General features: G+C 58.9%; 3 protein-coding genes across 3 annotated transcripts; all 3 read left to right on the top strand.

The window, feature by feature from the left end:
* Positions 1-306: 306 nt before the first annotated feature.
* Positions 307-1,802, top strand: CHCHD10 (coiled-coil-helix-coiled-coil-helix domain containing 10). The gene is made up of 4 exons (XM_075769567.1): positions 307-462; positions 574-763; positions 987-1,131; positions 1,546-1,802. Exons 1-4 carry the CDS (start codon positions 407-409, stop codon positions 1,563-1,565), a joined length of 411 nt encoding a protein of 136 aa, XP_075625682.1. The 5' UTR covers positions 307-406; the 3' UTR covers positions 1,566-1,802.
* A 7,215-nt stretch (positions 1,803-9,017) lies between these two features.
* Positions 9,018-9,692, top strand: LOC104639399 (V-set pre-B cell surrogate light chain 3). Its single transcript, XM_010307473.2, has 2 exons — positions 9,018-9,094; positions 9,340-9,692. The coding sequence occupies exons 1-2, from the start codon at positions 9,046-9,048 to the stop codon at positions 9,666-9,668; spliced, it is 378 nt and encodes a 125-aa protein (XP_010305775.2). The 5' UTR covers positions 9,018-9,045; the 3' UTR covers positions 9,669-9,692.
* Positions 9,693-10,688: 996 nt separating this feature from the next.
* Positions 10,689-13,139, top strand: LOC104630857 (vacuolar protein sorting-associated protein 29). Its single transcript, XM_075769640.1, has 4 exons — positions 10,689-10,758; positions 11,139-11,327; positions 11,896-12,131; positions 12,672-13,139. The coding sequence occupies exons 1-4, from the start codon at positions 10,756-10,758 to the stop codon at positions 12,787-12,789; spliced, it is 546 nt and encodes a 181-aa protein (XP_075625755.1). The 5' UTR covers positions 10,689-10,755; the 3' UTR covers positions 12,790-13,139.
* The last annotated feature ends 2,195 nt before the right edge of the window (positions 13,140-15,334 follow it).

Here is a 15,334-nt window from a genome sequence, read left to right as displayed (position 1 = left end):
GTCCCGGCTCAGACAAACACGGCGTTCCCGCGGCCACGAAGGCCCCACGGAAACCCGCACAGCTTCTGCCCGGCCCCGCGTCCCGGCCCCGCGTCCCGGCCCCGGCGCCTCCCCCGCAGCAGCGCCCGGTCGGGCCGGGCCCCGCGGGGCAGGGGCGCCCTCTGGCGGCGGCGGGCGGCGCAGGGCCGGGACACCGAGGTCTCGGGGGGGGGTGGGCGGTGGGACGTGCCCGGAGCCGCCCCCGCCCCCTCTCTGCGCATGCGCCCGGCGGGAAGCCCCGCCTTCCCGCAGAGGGGCGGGGCGGGTGGCTTCGGCAGCTGCGGCCGAGCATGCGCGCAGCGTCACGTGGCGGCGGCGGCGTCTCTTAAGGCGTCGCGCGGGGCGGGGCCGGGAGAGCGGCGAGGCCATGGCGCGCGGCGGCAGGAGCGTGGGGCGGCACGCGGCGGCACCGGCCCCCGCCAGGTACCGGGGGCGGCGGGGCCGGGCGGTTCCCGGGGGGCCGGGCCGGGCCGGGAGGTTCCCGCGGGGCCCTGCCCGCCCAGCCGCCCCGCTCTGACTCGTTCCTCTCCGCAGCCCGGCCCCAGCGGCCCCGATGCCGGCGGCGGCGGCGCAGCCGGCGCAGCCCGGGCTGATGGCGCAGATGGCGAGCACGGCGGCCGGCGTGGCCGTGGGCTCCGCCGTGGGACACGTCGTGGGCAGCGCCCTCACCGGCGCCTTCAGCGGCAGCTCTTCCGAACCGGCCAAGGCGGCGGCTCCCGCCCAGGTGCGAGCGGGGCCTCCCCGGGCCGGCGTCCTTGTCCTGCCCTTGCGGGGCGGGCCGGGGCTGAGGAGGGGCGGCGGGAGCCGGGCAGGCGGAGCGGGCACCGCCGGCGCTTGTGAGGGCTGCCGGAGCCGTGCGGTGAGGGACACGCGTGGAAGCAGCCGCTGGCACTGAGGGAGGTGGCTCTGCCCCCTGAGCTCCTTCCCTAACGGGGCCTCGTCTGCAGGAGCCCCGGCCCCCGCACCAGCAGTCGCCCTATGGGCCCTGCCACTACGAGATGAAGCAGTTCCTGGAATGTGCTACCAACCAGCGAGACCTGACCTTGTGCGAGGGCTTCAACGAGGCGCTGAAGCAGTGCAAGTACAGCAACGGTGAGCCCGTCCCCGCAGGAGGGAGCTCTGCCGGGAGCCTGAACCCTGTCTACCCGAGAGGGTTCAAAGGCTGTGGAAACAATCTGTCGAGGTTACGGTGCCCTTCAGGGCTTTAAATAGGAAGCAGTTCTGCCTTTCCTGTGTCCTGGAATGTGGGAGGGAGCAGGAAAGGGCAGGAGAAATGATCCCGACTATGTCTCTGAAGGTGAGGAGGCTGTAGGTACCATCTTAGAGGTTCTTGCTGCTGTGGGAAGCCTGCTGCTTTCCCTGCTCAATTCCCTAATTCCTGTTGCATCTGTTAAAAGCAGATGTCAGTAGTTATATCTTGATCTGGTCACCTTAGGTGAGAGCTTTTATTAACTCCAGCTGCTGGAACATGTGCTGAATGCTGACCTTGTGCTTTCTCCCCTGTAGGTGTTTCTTCTCTCCTGTGAAGAATCTGCCCCCTTGGAGGGAAGAGGAGCCTGGTGTAGAGCCCTGCTGCCCGCAGGGAGCGGAAGGACAGACAGGGAACAAGCTGGAGGGAACAGACTGATGAGACAGGAGTTTTATAGTGGTAATTCCCTTCTGGAATAGTAGGGAAGGAAAGGAATGGTTGGACCTGTAGGACTTGGGAATTCAGATAGTGCTGTATTTGACAGACAAATAAAGGAGTTTATTTGGACCTACAACTTGTGCATGTTCTTTATTTAGTTCTCAAGCTAAAATTAAGCCACCCAAATGTTAGCAATATCAGCCACTAAAGGACAAGGCACAATTGTCTTTCCTGCAAAGAGGAGGTGCAGCCTGGCATGGTCTGTGCCTGTATGACTGGGCAAAAGCAGATCCACAGCTGAGACTGGACTGGCAGCACTCCAGACCAAGGAGGGACTGGAGAGAGGTAATAGGAGATGTGTCCTACAGTATTTTCAGTAACAAATTATTTTTCTGTTATCTTCTTCCTGAAGAGCTGTTCTGACCCTGGAGCTGAGAAAGTATGACCTGTCTGGCCGTGTGACTCGGATACAGTCGGCTGATCTTACTTAAAAGCCTTAGCGTGTTATGCAATGTTCTCAAGGTCACCAGCATCAGGGTTCAGTTCGGAGCTGCTTGCTTCTTACAGTCACTATAGCAGAACAGTCTCATGAGTGCTGCCTGCAGACTGGCCTCCAGCAGGAGACCTGGCTCCTCATGGTGGTGTGAAAGAGAATTTTGAGGCTTCAGCTGGAGTTTTAGTGGCACAGCAATGAAACTATAACACTTTCAGATGCTTAGCTGCTGAGTTTTCATGGCAGAATTAATCTGTTAACTGCTGGCCTCTAGCTGTTGAATATTGGGCAAGTAATCAATCAGCACCTTCTGTGGATTTGTGGGGAAGTCTGGGTCTAGATGGTGACAGCTGGCAGTGGATATTGGAGGCTGGTGTTGAAAGTCCTGCTCCTTCTAAATGTCAAGACCTAAATTCTTGGTGGTAGATGATGTCCTGAGCTGTGCCTGGCCTTATCTGTGGTGCCTTGTGCTCTCCAGAGAGACAGCCAATGGAAAAGGTAGATGCCAGAGAGTCAAAGCGCTCTGTGTGCTGAGCTGCCCCAGTGTGAGCAGGGAGGAACCAGTGTAAGAAGTTGTTTTCAGAAATAAATACTAGACTGATCTTGGTGTGTGCTGGTGTGGGTGGTGTGAAGCTGTTGAGGAGAGCCATCAGGACCACCTGCAGCAGGTGTGTGCTGTCTTCTGTCCACTGTGGCTGAGGGCTGGTGCTGCTGCTGCTGGAGCTGTGGAGGCTCTGGATGCCTCTTGAAGCAGGAGGCTGCTGCTTGTGCCTGGCTGTGGTGCTGTGTTTATGTGGCTTGTCAAGGTGTGGCATCCAGTGTGGTAGTGTGAACCTCTGAGGGGAGCAGGGGATCCCAGGAAGAGCAGGTTAATGGAGGATTCTTGCAAGCAGAGGGTGAGTGCTTTGGGCAGGACAGCATGGTGGTTGAGCACTGCTGGTGGCCGTGCTGTGTTTGTGACCAGTGAAGGGCCTGTCCCATCAGGTCCTTTCCTTATTTAGAGGTGCCCTTGAGCTCTGAGCTGCTCTTGCTCTGCGAGGTGGACCTGGCTGGGGTGCTGGTGAGGGGCTGAGCTCTCCTCAGCAAAGAGCCCCTTCTCCGATGGTCTCTTATCTGCGCGTTTGCCGAGAGCTGCTGCAGCCGATCTGTGGAGTGGTCCCCCCAGCAGTTAGGTGTGTTCCTTCTGTGTTGGTCAGGTGCCCCTTAATATGTTGAGTGAGGCTATGCCAACCTGTAAGACTACAGACTGCGAGATGGACCTCTGGGTTCCCTGATCCCTCCTGTTCTCCACCCTGTTTGTCCCAAGAAAATGTCCCCTCTTTGCTTCGGACCCCTCCAAGCTGGTGTGGGGTGGGAGGGCAGCAGGTGCCTGCTCTCTTACTAACCAGGAGAGGTTCTGCAAACCAGCTCTGCCTTCTGCTTCTCCCTTCTCTTGTTGCCTGAGTTCACTTGCTACCCCCAGCCATGACCAGTCCAGGCTCGTGTTGTGAGGGGGCACAGCGGACAGTCCCGTGTGAGGCGTACAAGGGCTGTAGCGGGGAGGGGAGTCACACCAGCACTCTTGGCTCCTCTGTGGAGGTGAGGTGGCATCTGGCTCTTACCTACTAGGTCAGGGTAGTGGTTCCCCAGGTTCTCTAGCAAGGATTCATAGCAGGTGGCTTCAGAGCTTTCTCCCCCTGCAGGCAGAATGGGAGAAACGGGTTAATCTCTCTCCTGGCTGAAAACTGAAGTCAAGACTTGTAACTGGGGCAGGTGGCTCTGCCCAGAAAAGGTTCCTCCTCCCTCAGAACAGCCACCTCGGACAAACACAAGGTTCAGCTCCAGCTCTTTATGTGAGCTGGCTTCTGCCTCCTCAGAGCTGCTGTGCCATGTCCAAGTGGCTGCTGAATAGACCCCCTCTCCAAAGCTGCATCTTTGTTTCTAGGAGGTGACAGAGTTTTCCTGGTGTGTGGGACAGTTACTTGAAATGATGTGTGACACCACCCCCTAAAGCAGACTTTTTTGGTGCAGAGGCTGAGCTGTGCCTCTCACTGAGGAACTTACGGACGACTCTGATGAGGATGTAGTGCTCCCTTTCCTGTAGGTATTTACTGGTGAATTCAAATGCGGGATTTTCTACTTTGCTTAGGTTCATCAGGGCTCCCATTTCATCCAGGAGATCGATGCAGTCTGGCGAGAGAGAGAGATGTAGTGAAGAAGGTCTGATGTGCCCTTGTGCAGCCAGCATGAACCTGTGGGGTTTAGAGGTATTTTCTTTGGCAAGTTAAGCTTTGAAGAGAATCTGCTGAGGTCTAGAGGGGAGGAGGTTTGCTTCCCCTTTCCCTGTCTTTTGGGATGATCTGGGATTCCCATGCGACCTGTTTGTTACCCCTGTTGCTTCTCTGTGGGTGAGTGCTGCTCCCTCCGGTGACCACTGCTCAGGAGCACTCGTACCTTCTGGCCTGCACTGACACTTCTTCTTCAGGTGAGCCATGAGGATCAGGACGCGGCACTGCAGGTTCACCATCTCTTGGCAGTTGGCTGCAGACAGGGAATGAGACCTGAGATATGAGTGTGGTCACCTTGAATCTGGGGGCCCCATGGACATGGCAGGAAGCACAGCTGGTGGCCAACAAGTGCCTGCTGTTATGGCCAGCAAAGGTGGGAACCCTGCATGGCCATCAGCAGGGCTTTGAGCTGCTGTATTACAGCCACGGCTGCTGGTGTTTGGTGCTGGGAATGCCCCAGGTTAGGAGCGGGATTAAACATTTTGATTTGGGGAAAATGGTTCTCATTTGTGAAGTGTCTCTGTCTTTCAACTTAGTTTCATGAAACGGAAGCAGGAGAAAGTGGTGAGCCCTGGCCCCTGCCAGTCCCCTTCCACAGACTTGTCCTGGTCACAAGGGGAAGGAGCTGGAGATCACAGCTGAGTCACCAGGGGATGTTTTGGCTGTGAACTCTCACCGAGTTTGTCACGATTGAGAAATCCCCAGGGCTGACACATGTCAGTAGTCAGAGCTGGGGATCCAATTCAAATAGCAGAGGGAGCAAAGGCTCAGGACCATGTGCATCTGGCAGCTTCAGCTGCAAGCGTCAGGTCTCAGCCAACTGGGCAAGGCCAGGACAGGGTCTGCCTGTTCCCTCCCACCAGCTGCAGATACCTGCTTTTTGCAGCCGCGGGCCAGGATTTGAACCAGGGAACCCTTCCCACACTGCGGGGAGCAGGGAAGCTCCGCTGGCAGCTGTCACTTCTGCCCCATGGCTCTGCTGGTTGTGTCTAGATAAGCAGAGCCCCCTCCTGTGATTCCCCAGAGCTGCAAGTCTGGGAACTCATTCTTGCCTCTGGCCTCCCTCCCTGCAGTTAACTTGGCTCTGCTGGGATGGTTTTCCTCTGTGATTCGTTGTGTAAGGGCTAAGGATCTCCCCTTTTTTTAAACAGATGAGGCAAAGGATGCTGATGTGCCCTGGCAGAGCTCTCCTGCCCTCTTCCCTAACCCCTGGGCATTGCTGTGCATCAAGGTGCCATGTCCCTCCCTGTCCCTCAAGGGGCCACCACCTGATGGTGATAAAGATGGTCCAGAGCCGGCCCCCAGAGCTGAGTTAAAGCCAGTGCTTTCCCCACGTACCTCCGTATCTCACTGTAGCGAACATGGTGCTTAGCGCGCCCGGGGCTGCTCTCCTCCGGCGGGGACCTAGGCCTGCGATGTGGGTGCTGCTCGTGCCGGGTGCTGTCCTACAGGCAGCGGGATGACAAAATGCCCGATGGTGATGGCATCAGCTGCTGCAGAGCCCGGGGAGGGGCTGTGTTTCCAGCCGGTGCTGTCATGGTTTCAGTAGCCAGATTTCCCAGCAACGGGGAATGGCCCCCGCAGATTCCTGAGCCTCCTGCAGCCGAGGAGTGGGGGAGAAGGGGTAGGGCTGGGCTGGGCTAAACATCAGCCTGTTGGGAAGGCTGCTTGCCCTGTGTGGTCCAGGCTGCTCTCAATACCAGTCTTTTCACTGTCTTGTGGTGTGTCCTGCAGCTCCTCTGGGTTGTGATGGTGCCAGATCTGCCCACCCTGCTCCCAGCTGAGCCCAGCGCTGCTGTCAGAGCAGCTGTGATCTCCTCTGCGAGGTGGTTGGATGCCACCAGAAAAGTGTCCCTCAGGACCCTGCCTGTGCTGGTCCTGCTCTGGAGCACGAGGCAGTGGGGTTTCGTGGCTGGGGGGGCTGTGGGCAGTTGTCAGGACAGCAGCTGTACCTGCGCTGCAGAGCAGGAGGGAGCCGCAGAGCTGAGCAGGAAACACGGGGTGGTGCAGCAGTAAGTCCTGGTCCACGTTTCACCCTGGCCTGACAGGGATAGCTGTGCTTGGTCAGCGACGTGTCAATCTGGGATAAAACCGGCTTCGTTTGGGTGAGCGACTTCTGTTCACCGAGCACCTCTCGTACCTCGTGCAGGAGGGAATAAAGCTGGCAGAACAGGATGAGCACAGGGCTGGGCTCGTACCTGCTCTTGCACTTTGCCCAGCCAGGCACTTTCCTGCGTCCCTGGGCTGTCAGAGCGATGTGCATGGCTGATCCACCAGCTGCATCTTCCATTTGGTGCCCAAATGTTGCTGTACAAGTGATCCTGCAGCAGTGCTTAGAGGACCCTGTAGCAGCATCCCCTTTTCCTGTGGAGAGGCTGAGACATACGGATGAAATCACGTCCCCGGGCTGGTCAGCAGATGTGGAGGACCTGAACGGTGGGAACTAGTAACAGTGTTGATGTACTGCACATCCAGTGCTCGCTGCTCCATGGAAAAATTCCCTTTCTCCAAAATGCCCCTCCTTGGATGAGGAGGTGATTTCCTTCTGCCTTGGTGTGTCTTTGTTTCACAGTCTCTGTCTAATCCATGGACTTGATCTGCTCAGGGTTTGGTGATGGGGTGTTATGTGTGACATCCCTCACCTAGGATACGTGTGCAGGGTGACTCGTGTTCACCTTCCAGTTTGGGGAGTGCTGGCGGGCAACAGCTGGAGCTGTGTCTGCAGCGTGCTCGTACCTGCATGGTCTTAAGGGCCTGGCTGCATGACACAAGCTGCTGCTATGCTGCAGTGGTGGGGCTTCACAAGGCCGGAAGACATCAAGGCAAAGCCCCAGCCTTGAATGAGCTTTGGAGCTGGCCTCATGCAGCTGTTGCTGCCCGCTCTAGGCTGGCTCTAACAAGTCTGATACAGCATATTTGCCCATGTGGGCACAGGTCAGACGCAGCCAGGCTTTATCGTGTGTGCAGGGACTGCTGTGTGGCACCTATACGTTCCACGTCCCCCGGCAGGTGTACAAGAGCCCTCATTGCCCTCCTGCACTGCAGCAGCCCAGCTGTGCACGGTGCCGTACGGTCCCACCAGGGCTAACTGGCACCTCGCTACCGCGTGGCACCGCAGGTGCAGACCCTGCTCTGCGGCATCTGCATTATAGCTGCTCTGACTGCCCCAGTTGCTGCTCCCGAGGGAGGCTGTGTCACAGTAAATTGGGCAAGCTTGCGTGGGAAGAGCTTTTGTTAGACCAACCGATAGAGAATGTGGAAAAAATAGACGAGCCATTGGGTGCACCAGCCCTTGTTCAGAGCACTGCAGCGTAACGCAGCAGAGGAAGTGTCCAGCTTGCTGCATCGCATCCTTGGATGATGGTGGTGCTTCCTCTTTCAGGATCTGCCCACGCCAGAGACATGGTGCTGCCTCAGAGCTCCATTTTTGCTGAAACCTGGAGCATGCATGGGGCCAGACACGTCAGGAACCACTCGCAAACATCTTTGGCTTGGGGACACCTTGGGAGCAGGGCTGGGTGCCGCAGAGGTGAGGCAAAAGGCCATCCCTGGATGGCGATGGGGTGGCACTGGGGAGCTGAGCCTGCACATGGGTATGGGACTGGGTACAGGACACTGAAGTGCCTGCTGACCACCCTGCTGCAAAGGACTGCCACAGGCTAGTGGCTGGAGGGTGCAGAGACGTGCTGGGGGTGGGCCAGCCCTTGACTGTGGCTGGCTGTGTAATGTGGCGTCTCTGGCCGCTGTGATGGGTGCTATAGGCAGGAGGGGCTTTACGCCCAGTGGGCCTAGCAGCCTTTTGCTCTAACGGTCTGCTGTCTTTCCGCACAAAGCACCAGCTGTGCTGCAGCCACGGCTCGCTGCACTAGCTCCCTTGGGAAATGCCTTCTGGCAGGTGACTTTGGCAGCCACCCCCGCACATTTGCCAGTGGCTGCTGTTTCTGAGGCTCCCTGGCGGAGAGGCAGAGTTCCCAGCACCATCGGCGGCTCGCGGCAGTCATTCTCGTCACAGTGATGGAGCCGCATGGAGAAGGGAGTGGCAACTTCCCTCGTGTTGCTTCTGCGATGAGATGGCTGCCAGGAGGCTCTGGCATGTCCTGTCTTTCATTCTCCCTGGTGGCAGCAGAGCCAGCTGGCCTCCAGCCTGCTCCTGCTGCAGGGCATCCTCGGCATGGTGAGGTTCAGGCTCCTGGCCTCCTGCGCACCTGGTGGCAGAGGGCCCGAGGCAAAAGGTCTGAGTGTAAGACCACAGGGAAACCTCTCTGCTGTCCCCATCAGAGAGGAGAGGTGGTCAGCGACACCTCCCCACCGAACCCCAGTGCCCGGGGCAGAGGGGGGGTGGAGTGGGGTGGGCTGTGCGTGCATCGGCACACCTGGAGGAAATGGCCTCGCCTGGGGTGAAGGTGGGCGGTGGGTCGCAATGCTCAGCTCTCGCCCCGCTGCTTCGAGCCCCCTCCCTGAAGCCCAGCTGCAGCAAAGCAAGCAACGCAGGGAGCTGGAGTCCCCGAGCCCCCTGTGTCATTTACATACACCTCACTGGCGCCAGCGGCACAGCAACCGGGGCTTGTGTAGCACCCCAGACCCTCTCCGAAACGGCCTTCCTTCCTCTGCTTCCTACCATGGCCCTGGGCTTCATGGTCCTGCTCCTGATGGGGACGGTGGGGACAGGTAAGGGTGGTGTGGCTGAGCTAGCTGCTGTCTGGGGTGGGCACTGCAGGGTGGTGGGCAGGACTGGGCTGCACAAGGGAGAGGTTAGTCTGAGGAGGGCATCGTGCTCCAGGGCTGTGTGGTGTGATGAGCAGGATGGAGTTTGGGTAATGGGGTCGCCTCAAGGGAGCAGGAGGACGCGTTGGGGCTGGGGGTGATGGAGACATGGCTCAGACCATCAGTAACCACATCCTTGGTGCGCACAGCTTCCAGGGCTCGGCCCATGCTGACCCAGACACCCTCCGTGTCGGTGCTGCCCGGGCAGACTGCTCGGCTGTCCTGCACCCTGAGCCCCCAGTACAATATCAGCGAGTTTGGCATCTCCTGGTACCAGCAGCGCCCGGGGCACTCCCTGAGGTATCTGCTCTATTACAACTCCGAGCAAGACAAGCACAAGCCCGCCAAGATTCCCGACCGCTTCTCTGCTACCAAAGACCTCGCCAGCAATGCCTGCATCCTCATCATCGCATCCACCCGCCATGAAGACAATGGCAGCTATTACTGCTCCCTGTTACGCACCTTCAACGGGTTTTAGAAACGGGGAACGAAAGCTTTCTGCATTTTCCCTCGCAATCCTGAGGCAAAGCCCTCAAACAGGGAGAACGTCAGCCCTAGCAGGAATGGAAAAAGACCCTCTTGCACGCTTGAGCAAGCCCAGCAGCGCCACACTGCGAGGTGCAGCAGCCTCCTCTTCCGACCCAGACATCCCCCATGGAGCATTAGACAACCTGACGCGGCGTGAGACCTGCCAGGGCTGGGCCCAGGAGCACACGGGAGCAGGGGTCTCCTGCTGCGGTGGGAGGATGGACAGCTCTGCCAGCCTGGCTTTCCTGGGCTCTTCCAGCACCCGGCACAACGCGGGCTTGACCCTGGCTCGGGCTTCTGCGCGGTTTGGCTCACCTGGCAATAAAGGTTAACCTTTAGCCATGCGGCTTGTGTTACGTGCGTGGAGCCCGGCGGAGACCCTCGGGTGTCCCTGCGGGGACGGCGCCGTGCCCTGGGGTACCCGCGTGAGGAGGCTGAGCCAGAGGCGTCATGGCGCCCGGCCCCGTGGGGTCTCTCTGGCCTGGACGGAGCCGTGTTCCCCAGCCCTGGCAGGGCCCATCTTCCCCCGAGCCGCCCCCCGCAGTGCCCACGGGGAGGCCTGCCCGCCCCCCCGGGACCTGTCCCCTTTCCGAGCACCCTCAGCGCTTCCTCAGGGCCCCCCGCGCCTGCCCCCGCCTCCCTTCGCCTCCACACGCCGCCATTTCCCCCCAGCGCCCCCCCATAGCGTCTGAGTGGGAAAAGGACACGCTTAACCACACGGGCACTCGTGGGTACTTTATTTTCACACAGGAAGATAATGCATTTTCCCACCAAAACCCCACGAATTTCGTTAAAAACACGGGGCGGGGGGGGGAGGGCACGGAACACGCCAACGCGTCTGCCGCCCCAGCGCCCCCGTACTGCGCATGCTCAGCACTGCGGGCGGGCGTTAGGGCCCTTCACAGGCGCCGGCGTCACGTGGGGCACTGCTAGCGCTGCCATTGGCTTGGAGGAGGAGAAAAAGAAGAGCGTCACTTCCTGGTTACCTCAGCGGGCGTCGGAGTAACGGGGTGGCCGGAGCTGTGTGGAGGAGCAGGATGGTGAGCGGGGCCCCGGGGCCGCTTCCCCACGCCGCCCCGCCGAGGAGCGGCCCCCAGCCCGCAGGTTCCGCGTGGGGCAGCTGCTTGGCCCGGCTCGCCCCGTTGCGGCGGCCCCCGCCGCCTTGGTCTTCCCCCGGGCAGCGCGTTCCCCCCGGCTACGTGCGGGTGTGAGAGCGCCCGGCTCTCCCCGCGTGGGCCGGGCTGTCCGTGCGGGGCAACTCGGGCGTGCTGAGGGGTTGTTCCCTCAAAGCTGAACCTGAAAGAAATCCCTGCTGGGCCTGTAACGGTCTGAATGCCCTGGAGCGGCAAAAAGTTCTTGTGCTGTTCTGTCGAGTAACCTGGGTTAAAAGTCTCTCTCTTCCCTCCTGCTGTGTGCAAAGTTGGTGTTAGTATTAGGGGACCTGCACATCCCCCACCGGTGCAGTGGTCTGCCGGTGAAGTTCAAGAAGCTGCTGGTTCCAGGAAAGATTCAGCACATCTTGTGTACAGGAAACCTCTGCACCAAGGAGAGCTATGACTACCTCAGGACTCTGGCTGGGGACATCCATGTTGTTAGGGGGGACGCTGAGGTAATGTTCTTGCTGCTGTTAATTCCTCAGCCTGCCTTCCTGCATGCTGTGGTGGTCTCAATGAAACCTGGGGAGTCCTTCAGCATTAGCAATTCCTGAACTGTGTTTCACCAGAACAGGGAGGAGGGATGAGTAAGACTAAAGAAACTAATTTATGTTCTAGACCCTTCTTGCTGTGCTTGCAACAGGGGGGACTGGATGTGGGGGGTAATACATGTGCTTGATTCATTTGAACTAAGCACAAGTCTGATGGCTATGAGGCCACTGGAGTCCCGTAGCTGGCTGTGTAGTTGGAGGAACTGGGGGCTTGTGCACAGTTGTTTACTGTTGGGTAGCCTTGAGATTCCTGATCTCTGTGTGGTTCCACTCTGGTGCAAGTTCCCAGCTCTTTGCTCTGCAGTTGCTCTTGCTGGGGTGTGGTACAAACATCCTGTGGGTCCGCACACTGGAAGAGACCTTGTAAGCTTGAATGGCGAAAAGAGGGTTTGTGTCCTGTGACACAGGAACCTGCATTGTTTAGGTGAGGGGTCTTTGGCTGATTTATAGGCTGTGCCTTTCTCCTTCTCAGAGCCTGAATTATCCTGAAGAGAAGGTTGTAACTGTTGGGCAGTTCAGAATCGGGCTGATTCACGGCCATCAAGTTATTCCCTGGGGCGATCTGGCCAGCCTGGCACTGCTGCAGAGGCAGCTGGATGTGGACATTCTCATCTCGGGACACACGCACAGATTTGAAGCATTTGAACATGAAAACAAGTTCTACATCAACCCGGGATCAGCTACAGGAGCCTACAGTGCTTTGGAAACGTGAGTGAGGGGGGCCCTGAGCTGCCCAGTACAGCAGAGCCCGTAGGCCTTACCTGAAATGTGTGCATTCACCTGCGAGTGGCTGGCCGCTGTGCTGCAGAGCACTCCTGAGGAAATATGAGGAACAGGAGGCCAGCTCTCTCCCTTCCCAGGGAACACAGGGGGGCTCCCCTGCTACCAGGGTTTTACTTAGCCCACATGTTGGGCATGACAGTCTGGAACTGGGGTGTGTTTTTGCTTTCTGGTGTCTTCCCAGAAGCTGCATGCTAGTATTTTGTAGGCAAACAGACTTTTGAAGGCACTGCCAAATTAAACGTCTGGGCCTGACAAGACTTAGGCTGTTCAGTAGCCTTGAGGGCTGTTCTCGGCCAAGCACAACTCTGCCTGAGACACCGTTGATAGTGCCTGCAAACTGCAGTGTTTCCTAGATCTCTCCAGCCCTTGGCAATGAAGTGTATCAGAATACATAGACATAGGATATGTTAGTAGCAAGAAGTGTAAGCTAATTGGGGAGATGGACAAAGTATGCTTTTTTTCCAGGAACATCATCCCTTCATTTGTACTGATGGATATCCAGGCTTCCACAGTTGTGACTTATGTATATCAACTAATTGAGGATGATGTGAAAGTAGAAAGAATTGAGTTCAAGAAATACTGAATCATGTTCAAAGCTGCTCGTTGATTTCTCACCGCCTTTCATTCCTTCTCTTTCCAGTTAAGTCGAAGGGGAGGCAGGCCACGGGGGGGTGCTGCTGCTGTGGTGTGTTGGACTGTAAAGCAGCTAAAGGCTTTATTGCTTGTGTGTGGTTAAAAAAAAAGTCTTGGGTCCTAAGCAGAACTTGAAGCATAAGAAACTGCTGATAAACAGAAAGAGGCCTGTGGAAAATATCCTGGGTCTCAGTAGGAGCTGCTGTGTTCTTGGCTTATGGGAGTCTGAGGGTGGTGGTAGCTTGGCTTGAACCTCTTCTGTAAAATGAACACAGAAAAATAAATTCCCATCTTCATGTGTCTGGGTTCTATTCATTATGCTTCTAAAAGGTGAAGGGGGGCTGGACTCTGGTGTGAGGGGGTACTGAGGGCTGAGAGGAACCTGCTTTCTGTCTTCCTGAGATGCAGCACTGAAACCTTTCAGAGATGCCCAAGGACTCTAACTGCTGTGGCAGACCCATCCAATCTCCTGCTTAGGAGCAGCACGGAAAGGCAGAGACAGGTCTGCAAAGGGTGGTGTGGAGAGCTCTGCATGGAGCTGGGCAGGCTGAGCATTCGGCTTCATGCTCCAGGGCCAGCAATAGCGAGCAGAGGCCGGGGCGTTTTTGCCTCGTCCCCGCGGTGCCGCTGAGACGGTGGGAGCGTCTGTGCAGCTGGAGCGATCCTGGCCCCTGGCCCGGGAGGTCTGGGAGCACCAGCCTGCAGTGGGGGTGCGCCGCGGGCAGGGGGTGCTGGCGCGGCGCTGCGGGCTTGTGCTGGGCCGGCCGCGGGTGCGGAGCCCTGCGGAGAAGCGCCCGGGGCGGGAGGGAAGGGGAGCGCGGCCGGAGGAGCTGTGCTGCCGCAGAGGGGTGCTGGGCGGGCGGGCGATGCCAGGGTCGCCGCCCGCGCTGCTACGGCGGCCTCAGAGGATGCTTCAGCAAGGCGGGCTAGCAAAGCGTTCGTGCCATCCCTCGGCCCGTGTCGTGGCTAAGGTTGTGTTTCCCACAGCCAGAGTCGAGGAGCACTTGCCCGGACACCGCCATCCGGCGGGTCCCGGTCTTGTGGCTCCTGAGAGAAACCCAGTGGTGGTGCCCTGGTGTGAAGCAGGACCTGGCTTTCCCAGCGGAGGGGCCCAGGGAGCAGGCAGCCCCGAGTGATCGCGGTGCCTTTGGGGGGCCAGAGCCGTGCCTGGAGTGGGCAGGGGGAGCACGGGGACAGGAGCTGCCAGTGAAGGTTGGGGTCCGCATTTCCATGGAGGGGCTGTGCCTGGGGCCTATAGAAGGAGTCGGGGTCCACGGCACAGCCCCATTGGCGTGGGAACGTGGAGCTGGTGGGATCGTGCCATGGTCTGGGCTCCTCTCCCCCTCGTGGTGCTCGCCCACGGCTCAGGTGCCCTGGCCAGACTCGTTGCACCTAGCCAGGGCCTCTGGGCACAGGGGTCCCATCCCTGTCCCACTGCCTGAGGAGGGCTGTGCTGGTGGGGCACTGGCTGACCCCCGTCTTCTCCCCTCTCCTCTCCTCTCCCTCTCCAGGTTCCCTGGTCCAGGCAGCGGTGACTCAGCCGACCTCGGTGTCAGTGAACCTGGGACAAACCGTCCAGATCACCTGCTCTGGGAGCAGCTACAACAATGCTGGCTGGTACCAGCAGAAGGTTCCTGGCACTGGCCCTGTCACGGTGATCTATAGTGGCAACCAGAGACCCTCGGGCATCCCTTCGTGATTCTCCGGCTCCACATCCGGCTCCACGGGCACGTTAACCATCGCTGGGGTCCAAGGCGAGGCCGAGGCTGTCTATTACTGTGGTAGCTGGGACAGCAGCAGCGGTGCTGGTGTAGTAACCTTGAGAGATGTGGAAGTGAGGTACAGAGGACTTTTAAAATTGGGGGGGTTCTGCCTTTCTCCCTCATGGCTGAGCAGGGCTGTGGGACTGCGGCAGGTTTCTGTAAGTCCATGGCTTTAAATGTGCACTTTTGTGTATCGGGCCGTGCAGGAGGTGACTCCGGAGCTGTGGTGGGCACATCGTCTTGTCCCTACAGAACACGTGGCGTTGCCTTGTCCCCAGCCCCACTGCCTCTTTCTGCTGGCAGCTCCGTCCTGCTGGCTCATAGGGCCCCAGGGCTCTGGTGTGGGGCGCTGTGTGCAGAGGTCTGGTTTCCTCAGTGGCCTCATGGTCTTTGGGCACAGGGGCCCCGTCCCACTGCCCGGGGAGGGCTGTGCTGGTGGGGCACTGGCTGACCCCCGTCTTCTCCCCTCTCTCTCCTCTCCCTCTCCAGGTTCCCTGGTCCAGGCAGCGGTGACTCAGCCGCCCTCGGTGTCAGCGAACCTGGGACAAACCATCCAGATCACCTGCTCTGGGAGCAGCTACAACTATGCTGGCTGGTACCAGCAGAAGGTTCCTGGCACTGGCCCTGTCACGGTGATCTATAAAGGCAACAACAGACCCTCGGGCATCCCTTCGCGATTCTCCGGCTCCATATCCGGCTCCACGGGCACGTTAACCATCACTGGGGTCCAAG

Source organism: Balearica regulorum, chromosome 17 (assembly GCF_011004875.1).
Source record: "Balearica regulorum gibbericeps isolate bBalReg1 chromosome 17, bBalReg1.pri, whole genome shotgun sequence".
In the NCBI taxonomy this organism is placed as follows: Eukaryota; Metazoa; Chordata; class Aves; order Gruiformes; family Gruidae; genus Balearica; species Balearica regulorum.
This window is presented reverse-complemented; position numbering and strand designations above follow the sequence as displayed.

What these genes read in the sequence shown, in the direction of transcription:
- CHCHD10 (XM_075769567.1), top strand. Translation starts at nt 407, where the DNA reads ATGGCGCGCGGCGGCAGGAGCGTGGGGCGGCACGCGGCGGCACCGGCC. An exon ending in GCGGCACCGGCCCCCGCCAG is followed by an intron (nt 463 to 573) that starts GTACCGGGGGCG and finishes TCCTCTCCGCAG; the next exon opens with CCCGGCCCCAGCGGCCCCGA. An exon ending in GCAGTGCAAGTACAGCAACG is followed by an intron (nt 1,132 to 1,545) that starts GTGAGCCCGTCC and finishes TCTCCCCTGTAG; the next exon opens with GTGTTTCTTCTCTCCTGTGA.
- LOC104639399 (XM_010307473.2), top strand. Translation starts at nt 9,046, where the DNA reads ATGGCCCTGGGCTTCATGGTCCTGCTCCTGATGGGGACGGTGGGGACA. An exon ending in GATGGGGACGGTGGGGACAG is followed by an intron (nt 9,095 to 9,339) that starts GTAAGGGTGGTG and finishes TGGTGCGCACAG; the next exon opens with CTTCCAGGGCTCGGCCCATG.
- LOC104630857 (XM_075769640.1), top strand. An exon ending in TTGTTAGGGGGGACGCTGAG is followed by an intron (nt 11,328 to 11,895) that starts GTAATGTTCTTG and finishes TCTCCTTCTCAG; the next exon opens with AGCCTGAATTATCCTGAAGA. An exon ending in GCCTACAGTGCTTTGGAAAC is followed by an intron (nt 12,132 to 12,671) that starts GTGAGTGAGGGG and finishes CTTTTTTTCCAG; the next exon opens with GAACATCATCCCTTCATTTG.